General features: G+C 37.6%; 1 protein-coding gene across 1 annotated transcript; it reads right to left on the reverse strand.

Annotated features, from left to right (window-relative positions):
* Positions 1 to 528: 528 nt before the first annotated feature.
* NOL11 (nucleolar protein 11) lies at positions 529 to 17,164 on the reverse strand. Its single transcript, XM_019733054.2, has 18 exons — positions 16,896 to 17,164; positions 15,374 to 15,487; positions 15,196 to 15,252; positions 13,991 to 14,139; positions 12,907 to 12,964; positions 12,451 to 12,595; positions 10,501 to 10,689; positions 9,081 to 9,157; positions 7,811 to 7,934; positions 7,223 to 7,311; positions 6,431 to 6,505; positions 5,976 to 6,160; positions 5,713 to 5,838; positions 5,334 to 5,561; positions 4,790 to 4,868; positions 4,158 to 4,250; positions 1,039 to 1,146; positions 529 to 935 (listed from the first exon to the last, which is right to left on the reverse strand). Exons 1-18 carry the CDS (start codon positions 17,034 to 17,036, stop codon positions 819 to 821), a joined length of 2,154 nt encoding a protein of 717 aa, XP_019588613.2. The 5' UTR covers positions 17,037 to 17,164; the 3' UTR covers positions 529 to 818.
* Between the last annotated feature and the right edge of the window lie 4,742 nt (positions 17,165 to 21,906).

Raw genomic sequence — 21,906 nt, forward strand, 5'->3', positions numbered from 1 at the left:
CTCAACAGACTTTCATAGCTCAGAAATGTTTCAAGTTACTTTTGGGAAAGTTAATTCATCACCTGAAAGAGTGATTTCACTTTTAACAAAAATAAATCTCTTCTGAAAATAGTTTTAACACGTTGCGTACGGCGGGTTTAAATCCCTCGTAAAGATTCTCGTGATCTGTACGCAACGTGTTAAAACTATTTTCAGAAGAGATTTTTTTTACTATTTAGTAATATGGTTTTATAACCTAAATTATCAACTAATCATAGAAGTTGTCTGAGAGATAATGTACAGAAAGAGGTATTGTTAATCCCTGGGGATGTAAAAAATGGTGAGTGGAAGTAGGTAACGAACAGAAGAAAATGGCAGAAGACAAGCACATGTCTGTACAGGGACCCCTCCCCGCTCTCCTTGTGGAATTGACCTCTGCTGTCACCTGTGAGCTGAGACACTGCTGACTCTGATAAAACTACATTCTTCCTAGAATTATTGTTGTAATGGTGATTTTTTTTTATTAAAAGAAATATTCAAAACACATAGTAAGAAATTAGACTTTTATCAGTATCACAAATAAGTTTACTTAAAATTAGCTCAGTTACATATTTTTAAAAAGTTTCAGAACCTCTCCCCACCAACGTCCATAGAACAGGTTCACACGAAACCTGCAGTCTGACCTAGGAGCATCAGTAAGTGATGGCCCAGGTACTCTGACACATTCCTCTTGTCACTGAGAGATAATCACAAACAAAACACATCTCTTGCCTGGATGAGTAAGAAGAATTCACATAAAAAGAGCTTCATAAAATGTCTACGAAGGAGAATTGGTAATATCAGAAGAGTTCCAGCACTTCAATTGAATACAATTCTCTACTATTCTTTTCTTGATTTAATTTCTGTAGCTCACGAAAACTTACTTCGATCTTGTTGAGCTCCGAACAAATGCATATCTGAAGAAAAAAGTTTCAGAATAACTTTTACTATAACTTCTACTATGAACAAGTCCTCAAATGATTACAAACAGAATGCAGTATGTATCGAATAATCACACACCTGAGATTTCACAAACTTGTAAAGACTTAACAGTAGCCGTTTTGCTTCTGGTATCATTACCACAACAGTGAAATTAGCATCTAGAAGTAGGCATATCCAATCCATAATCTGAACATAAACAGGAAAAGGAAAGTTAATATTTTAAATTTAATTTTAGGTTAATTCATTTTATAAAGTCCATAATGATATAAAACAGTTATAAAAAATGTCAGTCTTCTTTTTTTTTTTAAAGAGATTAAGGAGAAAGTTTATTCAAGAAAGATGCCAGCATAGAAGTTGCCGGGGCAGAAAACTGCCCTGTAAGTCTTCTTTAAAAGTCTGAAAATTTTAGTTCAGAGATGAAGTAATTTCTGCTTTTACACTTGTTACAAGCATAACTGGATCTTTTTCATAGGATTAATCAGTAAAAAGCAAGTCAGAGTGACATTTAATCCAAGGGTAAGTTAGTACTTACTTTTTATTAAAAAAAAATTTTGGGGGCGGATGGATGGCTCAGTTGGTTAGAGCACAAGCTCTAAACAACAGGGTTGATGGTTCGATTCCCACATGAGTCAGTGAGCTGTGCCCTCCACAACTAGACTGAAGACAACAAGCTGCCGCTGAGCCTCCGGAGGGGCGGCTGGATGGCTCAGTTGCTTAGAGCACAAGCTCTCAAACAACAAGGTTGCTGGTTCAATTCCCACATGGGATGGTGGGCTGTGCCCCCTGCACCTAAAGATTGAAAACGGCGACAGGACTTGGAGCTGAGCTGCGCCCTCCACAACTGGATTGAAGGACAACTACTTGGAACTGATTGGCCTGGAGAAACACACTGTTCCCCATTATTCCCCGATTTGGGGGGAAAAAAAGAAAGGAATTAAGAGAATGAAAGTGATTTTTTAAAAAAAAATGTACTTTTGACAATTACTGGCAGTTATAAAATAAGAACTCACTTATCTCCTATTCTGAAATATATACTATGCCCCAAGAATAGGGTGTTGAGTATTATAGATACGCTACCCTCAACTACAATAAAATTATTACTATACATTCATTAAAGTATCCTACATAGTTCTACTTCAAATGGTGTAGTTAATATAAAATATCACTATCATGGGAAAGCATTAAGGAAATCGATTATCTATTTGGGGGGAGAGGGGAAAGCTGATCCCTATAAAACTCCTTACACCAAAATAAACTTCATATGTATCAGAGAATTAAACACAGAATAGGAAACCATGAATATATGAGGCAAAAATAGAGTGGGAAGGGCATTATTTTATTTTAGAGTGGGAAGAGCATTGAGCATGACGCAGCCATAAGGAAAAGATGAATTATTTTGATAGTAAAAAACCAAGAACTTATCTATGGCAAAAATTACACTAAAGAAAGTAAAAAGACAAGTGAGTGATAGGAAAAAGTATTCAAAATGCACTTGATAAAAAAGGTTAATGTCATTACTGTACAAATAATTTTTTTAAGAAAAAGTGTTTTTTGTTGTTGCTGAAACCAGGAATGAACCTGTAATTCTTTATAAGCCAAAATATAAAAAACATGAAATGAAACAGAAAAATTGACAAAGAACCCAATTAGGCGTGAATATAAATAGACAAGAAAAGATGGCCCACCTCTATTGTTATCAAAGAAATGCAAATTAAAATAAAGCACCATTTGTCACCTATCTGAGTGGCACGGAGTAAGGCTTCAGACCTTCGAGGCAGTATAACCTATTGTCACAATATTTTGGAAAAGTAACCTGGCATTTTGAAAACAAAAAATGCATGCACCTTTTATCCAATAATTTCACATTATGAGAATTTACCCAACAAGCGTTCTCTCATAAATATACAAGACCAGCTGGATAAAGATGCTCCCTGAAGGTTTACAATAGCAAAAACTGTAAACAACTTAACTGTCAATATATAGGGGAAAGAATGAGGGAATGAGGCAGATGTATGTATACTGGTTCAGAAAATGTCTAAAAATACAGTGTTGAGTGAAAAAAACAACCTGCAAAATAGCATGCATAGTATGATCTAATGTGTGTTAGAAAGACAAGAGAAAGATAAGCTAGCACATAGAAGGAAAATTTCTAGACATGAAAGAAACTCAGTGCTGGTTATCTGTAAGAGGGACAAATGGGGTGGAGACACAAAGTTTTCTTTTTTTTTCTCTTGGAACTTTCATCTATAGAAACTAGTTAAAACTTTTTAAACTTATTTTTAAAAATGAAAATAGTCAAGTGTTTAAAATACGTAATTAGAATAACACATTCTTAATCCACAGTATCTTTTTTAATGTTTCCACTGTTTCTCAAATAAATGCTGTATTTAAAGAGAGCCAACCCTGAGATACTTTGAGAACATTTTTTTCATTCATCTTCATTCTTTTTTTTTTTTTTTCCCTTTTTCCGCCTCCCTCCACCAAATCTGGTTCAAGCCGTTGTTTCTCAGTCTAGTTGTGTAGGACACAGCTCCCTGGCCCATGCTGGTATTATGAGCTCTGCACTCCCGGGGGCTGAGGCAGTTGGTTGGTGGTCATCAGTCGGCCGCTCACAACAGCTCACGGCAGTTCTCCCTGGCTGCTGGCTGCTCACAGGGGCTGCTGGCCACTCAAGGCAGCACATAGCAGCCCATGCCGACCTCTGGGGGCTCATGGCAACCCAGCTCCAGGGAGAGCTGTTCACAAACCTTGCTGTAGAGGGTGCAGCTCACTGGCCCACGTGGGAATTGAACCGATGACCTCGATGTTAGGAGCATGGCACTCCTGCTCCTGCTCCAATCACCTGAGCCACTGGGCCGGCCCATTCTCTTATTTTTAAGGAATTATTAGGACACTTATCAACCTCTCCCAAAGAGGCTAAGAAAATTCTTAAAAAGGGTCACGATAAAGAATCAGGAATTTAAGACGAATTTAAGTTCTTCAAATATAGAATTATGACTTTAAAAATCTATCTACCAAATTGAGAGATCCACCCCACCTCCCACTCTAGTGGTTTGTGTACAGCATGAAGGAGGAAGTTCATATGGATTAGGAGAAAGGAGAAATCAGTTACTGAAATCAAGATTGACACTATATATAAATTGTTTTTTTACAGATCTTTCCCAGCACCAAATAAAAGTAAAAAAAAATTATCTCACCTGGTTCAGGGTTGGAGGGTATATTCCAGGAAGAGTCATAGTAGCATTTTCGCTACACTTCAAATACAGGAAATACAAATACTGGAGGAACAGCTAGACCAAAAAAAAAGGACAATTTATTACTTTGATAGAAAAATGTTCTCTCTATATAAATCTAACAAAGAGACTGGAAGGAATTTTAAGAGGCTACTGAATATAACTATCTGTGGACACAAAAATGAATAAAATGCAGTCCCTGCCATCGATGAGGAACTGATCTGGTTTGTGAGGGATAAGTGGGGAATTTCTTCTGCTTGTAAACGGTAAGTAGAGTGCTCGCTTCGGCAGCACATACACTAAATAATAAGTAGAGACAAGAGACTTGTACTCCGGGCAATCCTTTTTAGTTTCTACTAATTTATAACTTAGATGGATTAACCTGGCCTTCAGGCTTGGCATCAGAAAAATGCCAAGGTCTACCAACCAGAAATCAGTCTATTTCCTAGGGACAGTTTTTCACCCCAAGGGCTGGAAAATCTCTTATTCACATGGAAAAACTTGATAACCTTTCGAATGCCCTAAAAGCTGGTTAGAGTTCATCAGCGAAATTTAAGCAAGAAATAAAATTCTATAGGATTTATAAAAATACTTACAGTGATATGTTGTGCTGGGATGTCTTTCAAGTGAGGCAGAAGAAATGTTTCACTATATGCTGAACGAAGAATTGCATTTCTACTTAGGAATAAAGGAAAATCTTAATTCAATAAATAAAGACTTTGTTACTGAAATTATGAGTAATTACCTTTCCTAATGATATGTTTTTTAATTTACACAAAAGCTCTGTTTTTCTAGAAGAGTTCTATCACTGAACATTCTCCTAATCACTGGAGATCATTCCAAATACTTCACTATTATAAATAAATAATTGCCCAATAAATTAAAAAATAATAATAATAAATAATTGGTACTTATTCAGAGTTCTAATTTTAGAATTAATAGAGCATCTACCTTAGTATAGTTTCTTACATAAGAAAACAGGTTTAAGTTGCTTAAATATTGAATGTAATCCATTTTCAAGCAGAAACTGGAAAAAAAATACCCAACACCTTAACTTATCTAATGACTGCTTAGTTATTGTTTGGCATTTGACTATATCCCAGAACGAGATAGTACAAGGGAAACTGTTTCAAAGGATACAGTAGAGCTGCTTTTTTTGGTATCACAGGGCACGAAGTGGTCTCTAGTGTGTCCTGAGACTTTTCACTTAACTCTTTATCACAATTATCACAGTTGTCCTCTTCAGGATTGAAGCCATTTTGAAGAATTTCATTTTGCTCTTCCATGTGCTCATCTTGTACAGCATCATTGCAGTCAGAAACTGATTCCATACTGACATCTGCTTTTTGAAGAATGTCATCACCAATGCTATCGAGTAAGTTGAAAGCAAGAAATTCTTATCACTATTTGAACTTACTGGAAAAATTTTCATTTTCTAAGTATTCCACGTTTTAGAAATCGAATATTCTAATAGATAAAAAAGGCAGAGAAGGAAAAGGACCATCAGCTTCTAACTTACCTCAAGAAAATTTTTAAGCAAGCACAGGTGACTGCTTCAGGAATGTCAGGGAACTGCTGCAGACAGAGCTGTAACATCTGTACATCTGTCTTTTCTAAGGCAACCTCCATTAAGCTAGGGCACAAGCTAAGAAAAAAAAAGTATCATTTTTATATATTAAGAAAAACCTCCACTGCAAATAATTTACAAGCTTTTTCAGAGGATGAAAATTAGAACAAGGTCAAAAGAGCTGTGCATGTAAAATTCGATGTGCAAACATTTACCTGTAAGAAAGCACATGTGTTTGGATAAGCTGCATCAGAGAGTTCCGGGGATAAAATGATGGTTCTGTTTTACATCTTCCCAGAAGCCCCATTACTATGTCTCCAATAACAGTATGAAAGTCAGGTGTCCGCTTACTAGCCAAAAATTTACGTAGTTCTACTTCAATGTGTTTTTCTGAATCTTTCTGAAAGGGCAGCAGTAAAGAATTCAATTTGATATATTAATAAATGTTGCTCTGAACTTAAAAGTTCCTAGCTCAGTATTTTCTTATTACTAACAGTATTCATGCATTCTTACAAAACTTGAGTTGACACTACAATTTGCTGCACAAAGACAAACTGCAAAGAAAAACAAAACAATTCAAGGATTTAGAAATCAAAATTTTAAGATGCTAAATTACAAACATATTCAACTTAAAGTTGTTTTTTCTGATTTCTAATATTTTTAAATTTACCTTTATGGTTGATAAAAGTTGTTTGGATGCTGGAACCTCTGGCTGCACACTTGTTTCACTTTTTCTTCTCCTTAACTAGAATTAAGTAAATTGATTACGATCTCAAAACAATAGAAAGTTTCCTCTATACATTTAGAATATGAAATTTCCCAAAGAGACAGGCACACTTATGCTCTAATCCAGGGATGTCCAAACTGCGGCCCGCGGGCCAACTGTGGCTCACAATCCATTGTTAATTGGCCCACAGCAAATTCCAAAAATATATTTAGTTTACTTAAATAAACCAGGTGAGGCAATACGTACTTCACCTCGAGTGAGTGGCCCGCTGTTTGTGTATTTTACCGCATATGGCCCTTGGTGAAAACCGTTGAAAAAAGTTTGGACACCCCTGCTCTAATCAAAGTCTTTTTAACAGTTTAATTTTGTTACAGTGAAAAGTGGGTTTATTTCAACTTTTAAGTTAAATATCTTCAATATTTTTAAGGTTTTTTTATTTTCTTAAACACAGAATAAAATCTTTATACTCAGGAAGGTATTATTACTAATATAATTATGATTGGTCTGTTTTCACACCTGGATATCACACACATACACACCTGTAAGAATTAACTATTAGACTACATGTGTCATTTTTGGATACAGGCTGTTGGGTTACTGAGTTCAAGATTTAAACTGCCCTGTCATTAAGATCAAAGCTATAAAAGTTATACAGATATGAATCATTAGAATAATTTAGCCTTCTTCTGCTTTTTAGCATTTGCACTACTTTCCCATTTCCACTACCAAACTTACAATTCTCTTTGATGCCTCTGAGTTTTGGGATCCAAGTCCATGTCCCTGAGAGGTTTCCCAGTTTACAAAATGAGACACAGAATGAGTGCCTACGAAAACACAAAATACACAATTTCTGTAATTCTTTGACCAAGTGGTATTTACCCAACCAAACAATCAAAGAACAACAAAAAACAACTAGTCATGCACAATTCAAGAGAGCCTTTAAAGTCTGTTTAATTCCACTGGTAACTCAGATCAGTAAGTCATAATATAGTAAAAGGCTATGTCCTCAGCAACATGAAGCCAACAGAGGAGACCACTGGTAAATCAGGGAGGGTAGAGGCATTAATAATGTTGTCTGGGGGACTCCCCCATTGCCCCTGAAGTCAGAACACTGGTTCAAGACACAGTGTAGCTCTTCAGTCTGCAACAATACCTGCAATCTGCACAAGGTAGATACCTGACTCAAGGAAATTTCAATAATCAGTAGCAAATGTCAACATTAAGAACAGGCTCTGTAAATTTGATGGTTGTAGAAATCTACATATCAAACTGGAAGTTACTAAAATGGTTTATATTAATAAAACAAACTGGTAATTTTCCTACCTGGATCTTGACTATGCTTGAGTTTTCCAAGAGCACCTGCTAATGATGATACTTCACACTTGTATGGAATCACAGTTAGAAATTTTCCATGTAGCATAAACAAATTTTCCCCATAATACCAGAGCTACAAAACAAGTTATCAAAAATATAAGCATTTTTATTCTAAGGTCTGATTCAACAAAGCCTTATAACTTATAACAATAAATTATGGTGTAAGCAATCTTAATATAACAACAAAAAAGAACACGACACAGTTAAGCAAATTTTCAGAATAATCTCATATGTACAACTTATTAATTGGGTAGCTTTCCATTGTTCTTATTTTTGCCCACGTATGAATGAAACATAAAGAAAATTCTCAACTCATGAAAATCTGATCAATACATACATTTTAAAATAACTCTTTGAAATTAATATTGTCACTATGACCCGTCTATTAACATGGTAATTAAATTACCAAGGCTATTGTAACATGGACAAACTGTTATGATGTACTAAATAAAAAGGGCAAAATTTAACACTGTTCCTATCTTATGATTTCCAATTATAAAACTGTAAAAATAAAAGTTATATGAACAAAAACTTAAGGGAACATGGAAATTAAAACTAAGTGTTAAAGCAGTGGAATTGTGAGTGATTCATTTTGTTAAATTATTTGTTTAAATATAAATTAGAATTGCAGGCCGAAAAATCAAGTCTCCTTATCCTCTAATTACAATGATCAGAAACTTCCTATTATCTTGATTTACATATTTATATATGAATATTCATTCACTAAACAACCAATACTTATTGAGCAGCTTTGCTAGACACTGAAGATACAATGGAGAACTAAGACAGACCCCTTCTGCCTCAGGAAGTCCACAATCTAGTCTGCTTAAATATGAATTCTTTAAATACGCTCATGTAATTCCATGATGATGCTTAATACATAACCTAAACACTAATTTATTAAGAAAAGTAACAGCCCTGGAGTAGAGTTCAAAATACAAAAGTAAGAAGACCAAACCAAAGAGCAGCTAAAACCGAGCTGTTTAATTAACTAGCTAATGTTCTCCCCTGATCTAAAACTAGCTAGTCTTTTGAAAGTGACAAACATAAGGAAACTATTAAAACAACCACCAAATTAATCTTTCAGGTAAAAAACGTTTCTTAGCTTATTTTAATTAAAAACTGCCAAAATATTTAGATCCAAAGAGGCATCCTCACTTACAGTATATTTATGGCACAATAACTAAATTTGAAACAATCCCCAAGAGTAAAAACTTACTTGACCACTGGTCCCTTGTGGTAATTCTTTTGATATTTGTAGTGTTTGAAATTTTGTGTTCCATATGGAGAGGCATTCTATAAAAGAAGACATGTAAGTTCAGAAAAATCCCAAGTATAAATAAATATATGATGCCCCCTGTGGGGGCATTGCGGAAAGCCACAAACACACAAGTCTTGCTTTATTAAATATAAAAATGAGCAATGACAACTGACTGCCACAGAAATTCAAAGGAATTACATCTTATGACAAGAAGAAATGGACAGTATGGGGGCAGGGCACATGTAGGATATCCGGGTACCTTCTCCTCAATTTTGCTGTGAACCATAAACTGCTCTAAAAAAAGTCTTAATAATAATAATCTGATATGGAAAGATCTCTATCTCAGATAAGGTAAAACTCAAACAGCGGTTATTGTTTTTTTTTTGCTGGATGGAGCAGGAACCAGAAAGAGGAAGGATGGGAGTTGAGAGAGAAGCACAACATGGTAAGGTGGATAAGAGCCAGGACTTAAAGGGAGGTGGGGTACATGGCATAATAGTCAACCTGCTTGGGCTGAAGCCCAGCTCACTACTTAGATACCTATCACCTCAGTTTCTTGATTTGTAAAACAAAGATGATAATAACTATACTTTGTCTCATAGGCTTGTTGGAAAAGTAAATGATATAAATGAGATACTTAAGTAAAATGCCTGGCACATATAGCTATGCTATCACTAGTAGCTCCTATAAGTAAGAGAAACAGAACAAAATATACAGGTAAGGACAGGCATATCAAGTTTGTAGCCAATGGGGGGTGAAGCAGAGGGTTCTTGCTCTGAAGTTGGGAGAAGAGACTGGAAAAGGTGGAGGGGGTCTATAGACTGTGGGGAGACCTGAATACTATACAACAGATTCTGAATTTTATAGTGTAGACTGGGAGACCCCAATCTTGCACTAGCCAGAAACAACTGTGTTGTGTATGTGGAGGGGTGTTTGGGGGTGAGGAGGTGAGGTGATGAGACTCCTGCTCTGAAGTCACAGAGACAAAAAAGCATACCAGTAGTCCCCAAATTTCAAGCTGTCCAAGTCTAGTGGATTTCCATTCTATGGAAATGTCACCAAGCCACGAATTTAATCCTCTAGTGCAAGGCTTACCAATGTATCGAGTGCCTATGGGTTGGCATGGATATCTGCAGTTTTTATTTCTTTAAGACATTAGCATGAACAAGGTAGTGATACAAGGAAATGTTTTAGGACGGACCAATGCAAGATGAAATCAAAGACCTATTTATTAAAAACTAGGCAGCTAAAACATAATTTGCATATCATGATAAAGAGAATGAATTAGGGCGGTAATAAATAAAGCAGAAAAGAGGAGAATGAAAGGTACACTTTGAAAGAAAAATCCAAAGCACTTAATTGATGGGACTTAAGTCACCCTTAGAAGCTGGAAGCGGTGGTCCCAGGACTGCTATGTGATCTTGATCCAGGATGGCAAGCGCAACACCATTTCGAGCATTTCCAGCCACCACAGTCTTGAGCACCAGTGATCTAACTACCTTCTGACTTTTTTCTGGGTCACTCGGATGTATTGGTATCAAGGTTTCATATATACATCCATCAGCGCCTGTTGAAAACAAGTGTTTGTTGTGCATTATTGGATAAAGGACAGTTGTCTGTTATAGTTAAAATACATGCACTAGGTTGTTTATAAGGTTTTACCAATCCAATATAAGATCCAATGAGAAAAATTAACAAATGTAACAATCACATCAATCTACGCTTTCTTTCACTTAAATGATATACTATAAACTTAAAATTGAGGGAATATTATTAATAAAAATCTCAGTAAGAAATGTTGTAATAGCCAAGAAATAAAAACTGTAAATACCTGAAATAAAATATGAGAGGGGACTGTTAGAAATACAGACAATCTAGTCAGTGAAAGGATGTATCTCTCATTAGAAATTAATCAGCACTCTGGTCTATACATTACAGTTTTTGTTACTCCATCACCCTGAAAACCGTATGAAATTGATGGGTTTTTTTGGTAGATCAATTGAATTTTAGCAATTCCATACGGTTCTAGCTATGTTACAGGAAGACTTTGTGACCCTTTGGTTCAGACTCCCTTACTTCAATGTTAAATAAGCAAATATAACTTGCAAACTTCTATTTAATAAATATGTCCTATAGGTTAAACTTTAAGAAAACCAGTCCCTCTTAAGCAAAGGCATTAAGTGGATTCCACTGACCTAGATATGATAAATGATGGGAACATTTTTTTTTATTATTGGGGAAGGGGTACAGGACTTTATTGGGGAATGGTGTGTACTTCCAGGACTTTTTTTTTTTTTCCAAGTCAAGTTGTTGTCCTTTCAATCTTAGTTGTGGAGGGTGCCGTTCAGCTTCAAGTTGTTGTCCTTTTAGTCTTAGTTGTAGAGGGCGCAGCTCACCTCCAGGTCCAGTTGCCGTTGCTAGTTGCAGGGGGCACAGCCCACCATCCCTTGCGGGAGTCAAACCAGCAACCTTGTGGTGGAGAGCCCGTGCTCCAACCAACTGAGCCATCTGGGAGCTCAGCGGCAGCTCAGCTCAAGGTGCCGTGTTCAATCTTAGTTGCAGGGGGCCGAGCCCACCATCCCTTGTGGGACTAAAGGAGTTGAACCGGCAACCTTGTGGTTGAGAGCCCACTGGCCCATTTGGGAATCGAATGGGCAGCCTTCGGAGTTAGGAGCACGGAGCTCCAACTACCTGATCCACTGGGCCAGCCGTGAGTGGGGTTATATTTTAGACCATTACAGAGGTAAACTCCAAGGCATTAAAAAAAATCTGTAAAACTATGGCTGGCATAGGCCAAGAGTGCTTTGTTAGTCTCCTTTTACCCACCTGTCTCAGTCACTGTTCAAAGATGGGCACACTAAATCTTAAGGTTGGAAAAGAGAAATGGAGGGACCATTCAGTACTAACCTTAGATAGTTTATAGTTCATTAATTATTAGGTTGGTGCAAAAGTAATTGTGGGTTTTGCAACTAACCTTTTAAACCGCAATTACTTTTGCACCAACCTAATACGATATGAAAGAACCTGACCTTAACACGTTAAAGACAAAAGGTGATTCTTGCCCTTTTTTATTGGTAGTATATTATTATCTATTGTTTACGATAAATTTTAACACATAAGAGTTACCTGCAGAGAACCACTGACTTAATGCATGATCAGATATGGCAAAGTACGAAAAGCAAAGGCATAAATGCTGGTTAAGGAAGCACGCAAAGGGAACTGCTACAACAGAGAACTGCAAAAACCTCAGACTCTGACTCAAAGGAAAACACTATCCTGTAATATTCCTCTCTTTACAACTGTTGAAAGTTTAAAGTAAAATACTTACTCAATGACATCAAAGATATGAATTTCCGATCGAGGGACGCAGTGAAACTCTGTATAACCGATTTTTCTTCTTGTCCAAGTAACAGTGTGTATTTGCTTAAGATACGTGAGTTAAACATTTGTACATAAGCAAAGTAATTTCCATGCTGCAAAAAAGGGTTATTTTATTTTTAAAATATTCTCATTTCAACCAACTATATTTAAATGTTAAAACCAGTTGTTGCCCCATTCTAATTACTTCAATGGGTACTTAAAAACCTCTTGTCCAATTTAAAATGTTATAAAATATTTAAGTTAGGCATAGAAATATAACTAGTAGGCTTTTTAGTATTTAAAAGATACAAAATAAAAAAATCTTCTGGGAGGAAATACGAAAGTCCAATTTTAGTTTTAAAAACAATATATGTGATTTTAAAATGTCACAGACCATGGGCCAGGAATGAGAAATATCACTTACTTTTTCAGTAATGAAGATTAAAACAGGATGTCTAAATACCATGAAAAACTTTGTCCACCTAAAAAAAAATAAACAACATGCAAAATCACCAACTGAAACATACCATCAGTCTAAATTTAAGAGAATATCTTTTATTAAATATTTTGAGAACCAGAGTCATCAGAGAACACTTAATTCAGTGTTCCAAAATCTCTACCACGCGGAGTAGGCATTCCTCTGTCAAATGTATCTCTGGATTAAATGGAAGCTGCTGAACTCCCCAGATTTAAAGACAGTAATGTGAACTGTAAAGTTTCCAAGGGAGGGTGGGGTGTGACAGTAAGCAGTGTTTCCCAAACTTGTTTGATGACCCCTCCATTTTTTCAGTCAGTTGTAGGACTAGTGTTCCAAGGGAAACATTAGGATCTCAACTGCCTTCAAGTGACAGAGGAACTGAGGCACAGGAGGGTAAAGGTCTTGTAACTAAGGCGGCATATCCAGTTTTGGGCGATATGGCTATTGGAATCCAGATGCTCTGCTGATATAAAGATTTCCTCTAAACACAGTTGCTCACACTTTAGAGGCATTCAACAGGGAAGGCCAAGATGTAACTGGTCATTGTCCACATTGTTCACTTACTAAGTACAAGTCTTTGCTTTGACTTTTAGAACTTTAGTTTGAATCAGGGGAGCCTAGAGAGGCAGCAAGTTAACTGAACAGGAAATGTGATAACATGGGGACTGGAGAGAAGTGAAATCATGAAATTTTCTTGTTGGGTGAGTCATTTTCCCAGTTTTATTACAGGATCTGGCCAGGAAAGCAGAGGGCTCAAAGCACTACTGTCATTTCACTAACAACAAGGGGTACATTTCTTCTGGGAGAAGGGTTTCGACCTTGGCAGTCAGGGCAATATGACAGAAACAAAGATTTTGTTGTTGTGGGATTACCCACTTCATCTTGAAATAATTGACTATCCAGTTGTCTATCACTCATATGGGGGAAGACCAAAATACTTTTTAACAAAGCGAAAAATACTATAAAAAAAAAAAGAGGCAGAGTATATTTTTATTTTGTTAAAAATTCACTTATGAGTATTGGAACTTACTTGATCACTTCTTCATCAGAGATAACAGTTTCAATTTTCTGCTGGGGCTCTGCAAGTAAGGCCTCTAAACCACGAACAGCACCTTTCTTGAATAACACCAAGGGTTCTGTCCCTTGTATTGAATGTATCCTATATACCTCAGCTGACAACTACAAGAACATAACAATATTTTAATTTTTATTCTGAAACAATTGCGACCTAATAGGACATTTATAGAAGGCTTATTTTTAAGGACTGATTTGTTTTCATTTTGATTCAGTTGTTTTATAACTATTTATGGTTCCAAAGTCAAATCTACAACATAAAATACACACAGAAATCTAACTTTTGCTCCTACTGTGTCTACCCTGTCCCCTCCTCTCCCCCTTAAGTGATCATTTTTATTCATTTTTGGTTTATCCTTCCAATGTGAATACTGGAGGTTAGGCTACAACCAACACTGGAGGTGGGGAGACGTACAAATAAAGCCACTAATGCAGGTTTAAGAGATTCTGGTGCTAGATAAAGACTGATGCCATAATTACAACTATAGCCTGCAAGCCCAAGAAAAGAAGTTAACTCCATTATATAAAATTCAGGAACGTGTTACTTCAAAGTACATGAAAAGACTGAAGCCAGAAAACAGCAGTTAAGTTTCAAGGATCCTGACAACTGTCATTATATCTGAATCAGCACTTGTGAGCCACTTCTAAAATGTGCCAATGATATTTAATTGGACATTTAGAACTGGAAGGAACTTTGTAGATCACCCTAGCTTGAGATCCTCATTTTATAAGAAAAAATTAATACTTTTAGGACATTAGTAGAAAGGCATAGTTAAGTCACAGTTCTATTTTAATGTATTATGTGCCACTCTAAAACTTAAAATGCACAAAATTTGCAGGGTCTATTTTACCTATTTTAAGAAAGACACTTGACGTTCTCAGAAACATACCACAAGCATCTAAACTCATAGAAATAACTACAAAGTTATCATTTAGGAATTATTCAAATCCTTAATCTCATTGGATAATGAAGTTTATATTAACATATTAACTCATGAACTGAGACATGTTACCAAGATATACTGTAAGATAATCAGAATGCAAACTAATTATAACTTTTATGCTCACTTTCACAGATGCATTAAGATAAACCTACTATAATACAAATTATTCCATTTCACTAATAAGCTAATAAAGATGCTGGAAAATCCAAAGACTTACTGTAGCTTTAAATACTTTATCCAGGTTTACATCTTCATTATTCCACAATCTCAAAACCTTAAATTAAAACATAAAAGTCAAAAAATTATTCCAATTTTCATTTACATATAATAAACACAGTTAACGAATCAACATTTTATTGTGTTGTATATATTATTATATAAGCTTTAAAACTCACCTTATTATCATGTACAACAATATACTCTCCGGTTTGAAAGTTGCACACAGCTGGACATGTTATAATTTGACCTTGTTTCACTGACCAGCTCCCCAAGGGTTTCTGATCAGAAACCTAATAAAATTAAGATAACATACTGTATTCAAAAAGTTAATTTCTGACATTTAAGCAATTAAATTTACAATCAAAATAAAAGAAAAAAGCATTACTATGATAGCATTCAACAAATTTCCTAAATTAAAAAAATAAGTAGTCACAAAAAGACAAATACTATATGATTTCACTTAAGACAGAGGGTAGAATGGTGGCTGCCAGGGTCTGGGGGAATACGGAATTACTGTTTAACAGGTATAAAGTTTCAGTTTTGCAAGATGAAAAGCGTTCTGGAGATGGATGGTGGTGATGACTACCCAACAACGTGAATGTACTTATTAATAATATCCTGAACTGTGCACTTTAAAAAGATTAAGATAGTAAATTTTGTTATGTGTATTTTACCACAATTAGAAATAAAAAAAACTTTTAACAAGTAGCCAAAATGAAAAATGTAACTAAGTTCCTAATTATTTTTTAAAAAGGTAAATTAACAAAACTTTGCTAAAAACAGGAGTACATTTTAAAAATTGATTACACCGTGCCTTTGAACAGGGGCATGGGAAATTAAGTAGGAATAGCTGGGATCATGCCAATTGCAATCGGATACTGTATTCCTATACAAGAACTGCAAAATTTTAAGTCCATTCCACGGGTAAAAAACCAACTTATCAGAAGAGTCAAAACAAGCAAAGAGTATAGGGAATTGTCTGCAACTTGTTCCCAAGACTTCAAAGTATATAGCTAACTTCTTAAAGACACGGAAAACTGTATTCAGCAGCCCAAAACATAATTTCTACACGACTACTAAAAGCAAAGCTGCTGGAAAGGGGCGTTAGGATGAAAGGGGCGGGGCATTAGGGTGAAAGGGAGCGGGGCGTATAGATTCACCCGGACTCGACTCCCAAGATTTACAGGTGTAGTTAGTAACAAAGAGATTATTCGTAAACAAGATTCCCATGAAGATATCAAGAAAGCAAAAACCAAAACAAAAACCTACATTTTTCCTCGAGGGAAGAAGTATATGGACACAAGGCTAAACCAGTTCCCACTATGTCATCCTCTCCCGCCCAACCAATCTCCGTTTAATCCCTACTGTGGGCAGATGGGGAGACAGACCCCAGGAGGGGATTTTAGCAAGGCCATCTCCAGGAAATTTGAAGCAAAAGCACAGGTTTCCTTTGGGAGTCTAACCCACGTGCACTTAGATGCTCGGCCGCCTGCAACTCGGAAATATGCCTCTCTCTCCAGGAAAACAACCAAGTCAGATTCTAGACTTCATTCAGCATTCCGGAGAGGCCAAGCCAGCTTTCAGCTAAGCCCGCTCGACGATCTTTTTCTGAAGCTGTCAGAAAAACCCAAGGCTCCGGCTCTGAACTCAGCATTGAGCGAGAGGGCAGCGGGGGCGTTCCGGTCCTATCGCCCTCACCTTATAGAGGATGACGGTTCGGCCGCTGTCCGTTACTAAAAACTGGTCTGTTTTGTCGCTCTGCTCCACGCCCAGGAGGCCGTCAGGCCCGGCACCCAAGGGTACCGCAGACAACGTGAATTCCTCCTCCAGGGCTGCCATCTTGGGCAAACCTACCTACGGCCGCGCATCCCTCCCGGCAGGCTTCGCGCCTTCTCTCTCGCGATAACTACCGGTAAGAGTCTAACTGGACGGGAACTTGCCAAAAGAGAAACCTCCACACCCTGCGACTTCTGGCGGCCAGAGCGGGTGCTCGGGACTGCGGACAGGATCGGATGGGGGGGTCGGGGGGGGAGTGGGGGCCTGGAATTTGCGTCTTGACTCCGCCTCCCAGGCCACGCCTCGGCGAGTCCCGGATGTACTCCTCTTAAGGGGTAGGCGTGAGTAGGGGAACGTCTTATTTGCTTGGAAATCTTACCCGCTGTGTCTTATTCAGCTGCAGACTTCAGAAGCTGAAGGATGGGCTTAGCAGATGACCGAATATAAATTAGGGTTTTTTTTTGTTTGTTTTTTTGCTTTAAGCGAACTCTAGGAATTCCTACCACGACCTCATGGAACAATGTGCCAAAGACAAACTATTTCTCCCGATAAATTCTTAATAACGTGCTGTACCTAAATGAAATGCCTAATCCTCCTGCTTCTCACAACCCGCCACAGAGGTCTCGTCTCCGCGGCCTTCCGGGCCTGCCAAGTTATCTCTCTCGCCCCTTCTCTGAGCACCATGGGGAAGTCCCTAGCTTACAGGAAATTCAAATTTCTCTAATGAAGAAGGTTAAATTGAAGGTCCCTGGGACAATTTTTGGCAAGACGTTATTTCTGGGAGAGTTCTAATGAACAGGACTGATTAAATCATGTTTTAAAAAAATCTAAATCAAAAGATGAATTGTGGGGCCAGCCTGGTGGCTCAGGCTGTTGGAGCTCCATGCTCCTAACTCCAAAGGCTGCCGGTTCAATTCCCACATGGGCCAGTGGGCTCTCAACCACAAGGTTGCCAGTTCAATTCCTTGAGTCCTGCAAAGGATGGTGGGCAGCGCCCCCTGCAACTAGCATTGGCAACTGGACCTGGAGCTGAGCTGCGCCCTCCACAACTAAGACTGAAAGGACAACAACTTGACTTGGAAAAAAGTCCTGGAAGTACACACTGTTCCCCAATAAAAGTCCTGTTCTCCTGTTCCCCTTCCCCAATAAAATCTTAAAAAAGAAAAAAAAAGGATAAATTGTGCATGTGCTTAGAAACCATCTAAATAGGCAGTTGCTAAACAAACATGTACCATGTGTTACATCCCAGGCCAAAATGCCTCTACATCAGTTTAGATTAAGGGTCCACAGGGATCACCTTGTGGGTGGAGTTTCCTCATGGCCACAACATCAAAACACTGGAGAAAGAATATTCAGCAATTGTAAAGGAATCAAATACTGTAAATTCTTAATAAGGCTAACAGGCCTTTTATTTTTCAAAGTGACCAAGGAATTTGTATTTGTGGTCCCTTTGTTAGTTGTAAAAGAAATACTGTGAGAGTCTGTCTAAACATCTTGGTCTCTTCCTTCTCCTCCCAACACAGTTAACCACCTTCTCTATAGTACTAAACCTTGTTTGGTGCATATTGCCCATCTTTCGGTTCACAGCCTAGACTTCTCCTCCTCCAGGAAGTCTTCCCTGACTCTCTGAGACTGGATAAATGTCTGATATAGGGCACCAGTGTATTTGTGATATCCAGTACTTGGGGTGGCCTAGTTACTCATATATCTCCCCCATTATGTCTATTTCTTTAAAGGAACTGTGGATTTATCACTGGTATCTGGCATAGTGCCTGTACCATAAAAATCTGGGACTAATAAACAATGAAAGCTTACTCATAACACGTATTGAATTTGTGCTTTCCCTCTTCTTCAACTTGAAGACTTTAAAATAGGGGTTCTCAAACTTTGTGATTTCAAGATTCCTTTACACTCTTAAAATTTTTTAAGGACCACAAAGAGCTTTTGTTTATATGGGTTATAGCTATAGATATTTACTATATTAGAAATTAAAAACCGAGGAATTAAAATGTATTTATTCATTTAAAAATAATAAACTCATTACATGTTAACATAAATAACATTTTTATGAAAGTTAATTTTAAAAATAATTTAGTGAGAAGAGTGGCATTGTCATCGATGTTTGCAAATCTCTTTAATGTTTGGCTTAATAAAAGATAACTGGGTTCTCACCTTTGCTTCCGCATTCAATTCATTGTGTCATCACATGTACTATAGCTTCTGGACATCAACATAATACCTCCAAAAAGGGTATTTTAGTTAAGCTGACCATTGACAGCCTTCATGAGAGGGTGACTTTTAAGTAATGACATGAGGAGGAGAGGGAGCTGATCATATGGTTAGCTAAGACAAGAGCATTCTCAGCAGCAAGTGCAAATGACCTGTGGCACAAGCAGGCAGCTTTATTCAAAGGCTATTGTAGTTACACCAGGTGAGAAATGATGAGGACACCATCATTAGAGAGGACTTCCTGTCAACCTGTCTAAAACAAGTCTTTTCCGTCATTCTCTTAACTCAGCAATTTATTTCCTTTTTATCAGTTTGTAATTATTTTATTTGTTTGCTCACTCACCTAGGCTCCCCCTATAACATAAGCTTCTTGAGGGTGTGTATGTGGGGTCTTGTCTGTCACAGTCACTTATGCACCCCCATTTCCTAGCACTTAGTAGGCACTCGGCAAAAATGTGCTGTTTGATTGAATGAATCAGTTTACATCTTTGTATTCATGGCACCAGCAATTGTTCCTGAACTATAAAAAGAGTTTAATACATGTTTGTTGAATAAATCACACTTACGTAGCTAGTCATTGTAATAGATGGGTTATTGACTTAATCCATGAGGACAAACTAAGACTTACTAGCCGAAAAAGCTGGAACTGCACTTGCATGTTCCTCTGTAATTTGAAGTGTAAGTTTGGTAAACTGTTGAAGGAGATTGCAATCCTTTTTGAAAGGACACCAGCTGTAACAAGGGAACTACGTGTCTTCAAAAACCTGGCCTAAGCTAAGAGCAGGGCAACGTGTTCCACTTCCAGGATGCATCAGTCAAGGTCAATGAGCAAGAGCAGGGCCTGGCTCTCCATCACTGGTTAGAGACGTTTAAGGGCTGGTCTTCAAAGGCAGCTGTGACCCTGCACATTTTACTGTGAGCTGTGGGTGTTTTGTCTGGATTGTTTGTCATGTTTATAGTGCTTGGTTGCCTAGTTGTGAAGACCGAGAGAAGATATCATCTCTCACAGTCAATTCCTAGAATAGAATTAGGTGACAAGTATACATTGAACAAGTCTAATTATATAACAGGTAGGAAAGGATGCCTCCCCATATTCAAAAGGAAGAATGTAACCCATTATGGACTTTTCATGGAAGGTTGACAGTCGGTGGCGTGCACATTGCATGAGTGGGATATAATAAGTGATTTGCCAGAGGAACATTTCTAGAAGGACCATTCTAAAAAAAGGATAGGTGGTAGATATATATATTCCACCGAATCTCCATATTATGTGGAAGTTGTGGTGGTTCTTAATTAAAGTCTAAGATGCTCTGAGATATGTTTTCCAGTTTTAGAATCTCAAAACATTCTTTTTTTTTTGCATTTATTGTATTTAATTGTAAAGCTAAGACTAAAACAAAGGTCAGGGCCAAGGCTGGAAAAATAGTGTGTAAACAGGCAACCTTGTGCTATTGTGCTTCGCTGAATTGTGCTTCAGAGATATTACGGTTTTTATTTAAATTTTTTTCCCTCCCCCTCCGCCTATTTAAAAATTTTATAGAAGTAACACTGGTTAATAACATTATATGACATTATACAACATTATAATTTGATATCTGTATACACTATAGCATGCTCACCACCCAAAGTCTAGTTTCCATCCATCACCATACATTTGACCCCCTTTACCCATTTTATTGCCCCCCACTCCCTTTCCCCTCTGGTAACCTCCAATCTGTTGTCTGTATCTATAAATTTGTTTTGTTTCTTTGCTTGTTTCTTTTTGTTTTATATTCCACCTATGAGTGAAAGCTTTTTTTTTTTTAATTTTTTATTGGAGAATATTGGGGAATGGTGTTTTTCCAGGGCCCATCAGCTACAAGTTGTTGTTTTTTCAATCTTGTTATGGAGGGCACAGCTCAGCTCCAAATCTAGTCACCATTTTCAATCTTTAGTTGCAGGGAGCACAGCCCACCATCCCGTGCGGGAATTGAACCAGCAACCTTGTTGTTGAGAACTCACGCTCTAACCAACTGAGCCATCCGGCTGCCCCTATGAGTGAAATCTTATGGTTCCACAACATCTTTGACGTAAATGTTCAGACCACAACAATAAATCGAACAATATTATCGGAACTCAGGCAGGCCCCTCTAAAGATGGCCTCCCCACAGCAAAAATCAGAGCTAGGGGAAGAATCTAAGCTGTTTTGGCTACAATTTGGTGCATACATTTCAGCCTAATGCTAGCAATTTTCCAATGAGTTCCCAAACCCAGCAAGTATATTTGGAATTCAAGATCAAGCATGCACTTGTGATCTTATTGTAACAAAATAGGGAAGTGGGAGAAAAGACGGGGTGCTGAGGAGTTTTAGATGGGTGGGTGGAATACAGTGCCCACAGAACCCAATAATCTTCAGGAGGAGTTTGGGCAACTTGTCACCCACATGGAAGGTAGCCAAAGCAGTGGGAAGGGAGCAGGTCCCAAGCGCTGTTGATTTTATCATTTAAATATAGCTCAACTTGTCCACCTCTTTCGTCATCCACTGCCACACCTCAGGTCCAAGCCCCTTCTCTTACTTGGACCACTATAATTGCTTCCTTATCTCCCTGCTTCTCCACTTGCTCCCTTCCAATGTGTAGCCAGTATGATCTATTCAAAACTCTAATCAGATTATGCCACTCCTTGCTTTAATCCTGTTAATACCTTGTTCTCAGGATGAACAAGA

This window comes from Rhinolophus sinicus, linkage group LG15 (assembly GCF_036562045.2).
Source record: "Rhinolophus sinicus isolate RSC01 linkage group LG15, ASM3656204v1, whole genome shotgun sequence".
Lineage (NCBI taxonomy): Eukaryota > Metazoa > Chordata > Mammalia > Chiroptera > Rhinolophidae > Rhinolophus > Rhinolophus sinicus.

Coding starts and splice junctions, on each gene's coding strand:
- NOL11 (XM_019733054.2), bottom strand. CDS start 17,036: ATGGCAGCCCTGGAGGAGGAATTCACGTTGTCTGCGGTACCCTTGGGT. Junction 15,488..16,895: donor GAACCGTCATCCTCTATAAG/GTGAGGGCGATA, acceptor TAATTTTATTAG/GTTTCTGATCAGAAACCCTT. Junction 5,562..5,712: donor TGCTTAAAAATTTTCTTGAG/GTAAGTTAGAAG, acceptor CTTACTCGATAG/CATTGGTGATGACATTCTTC.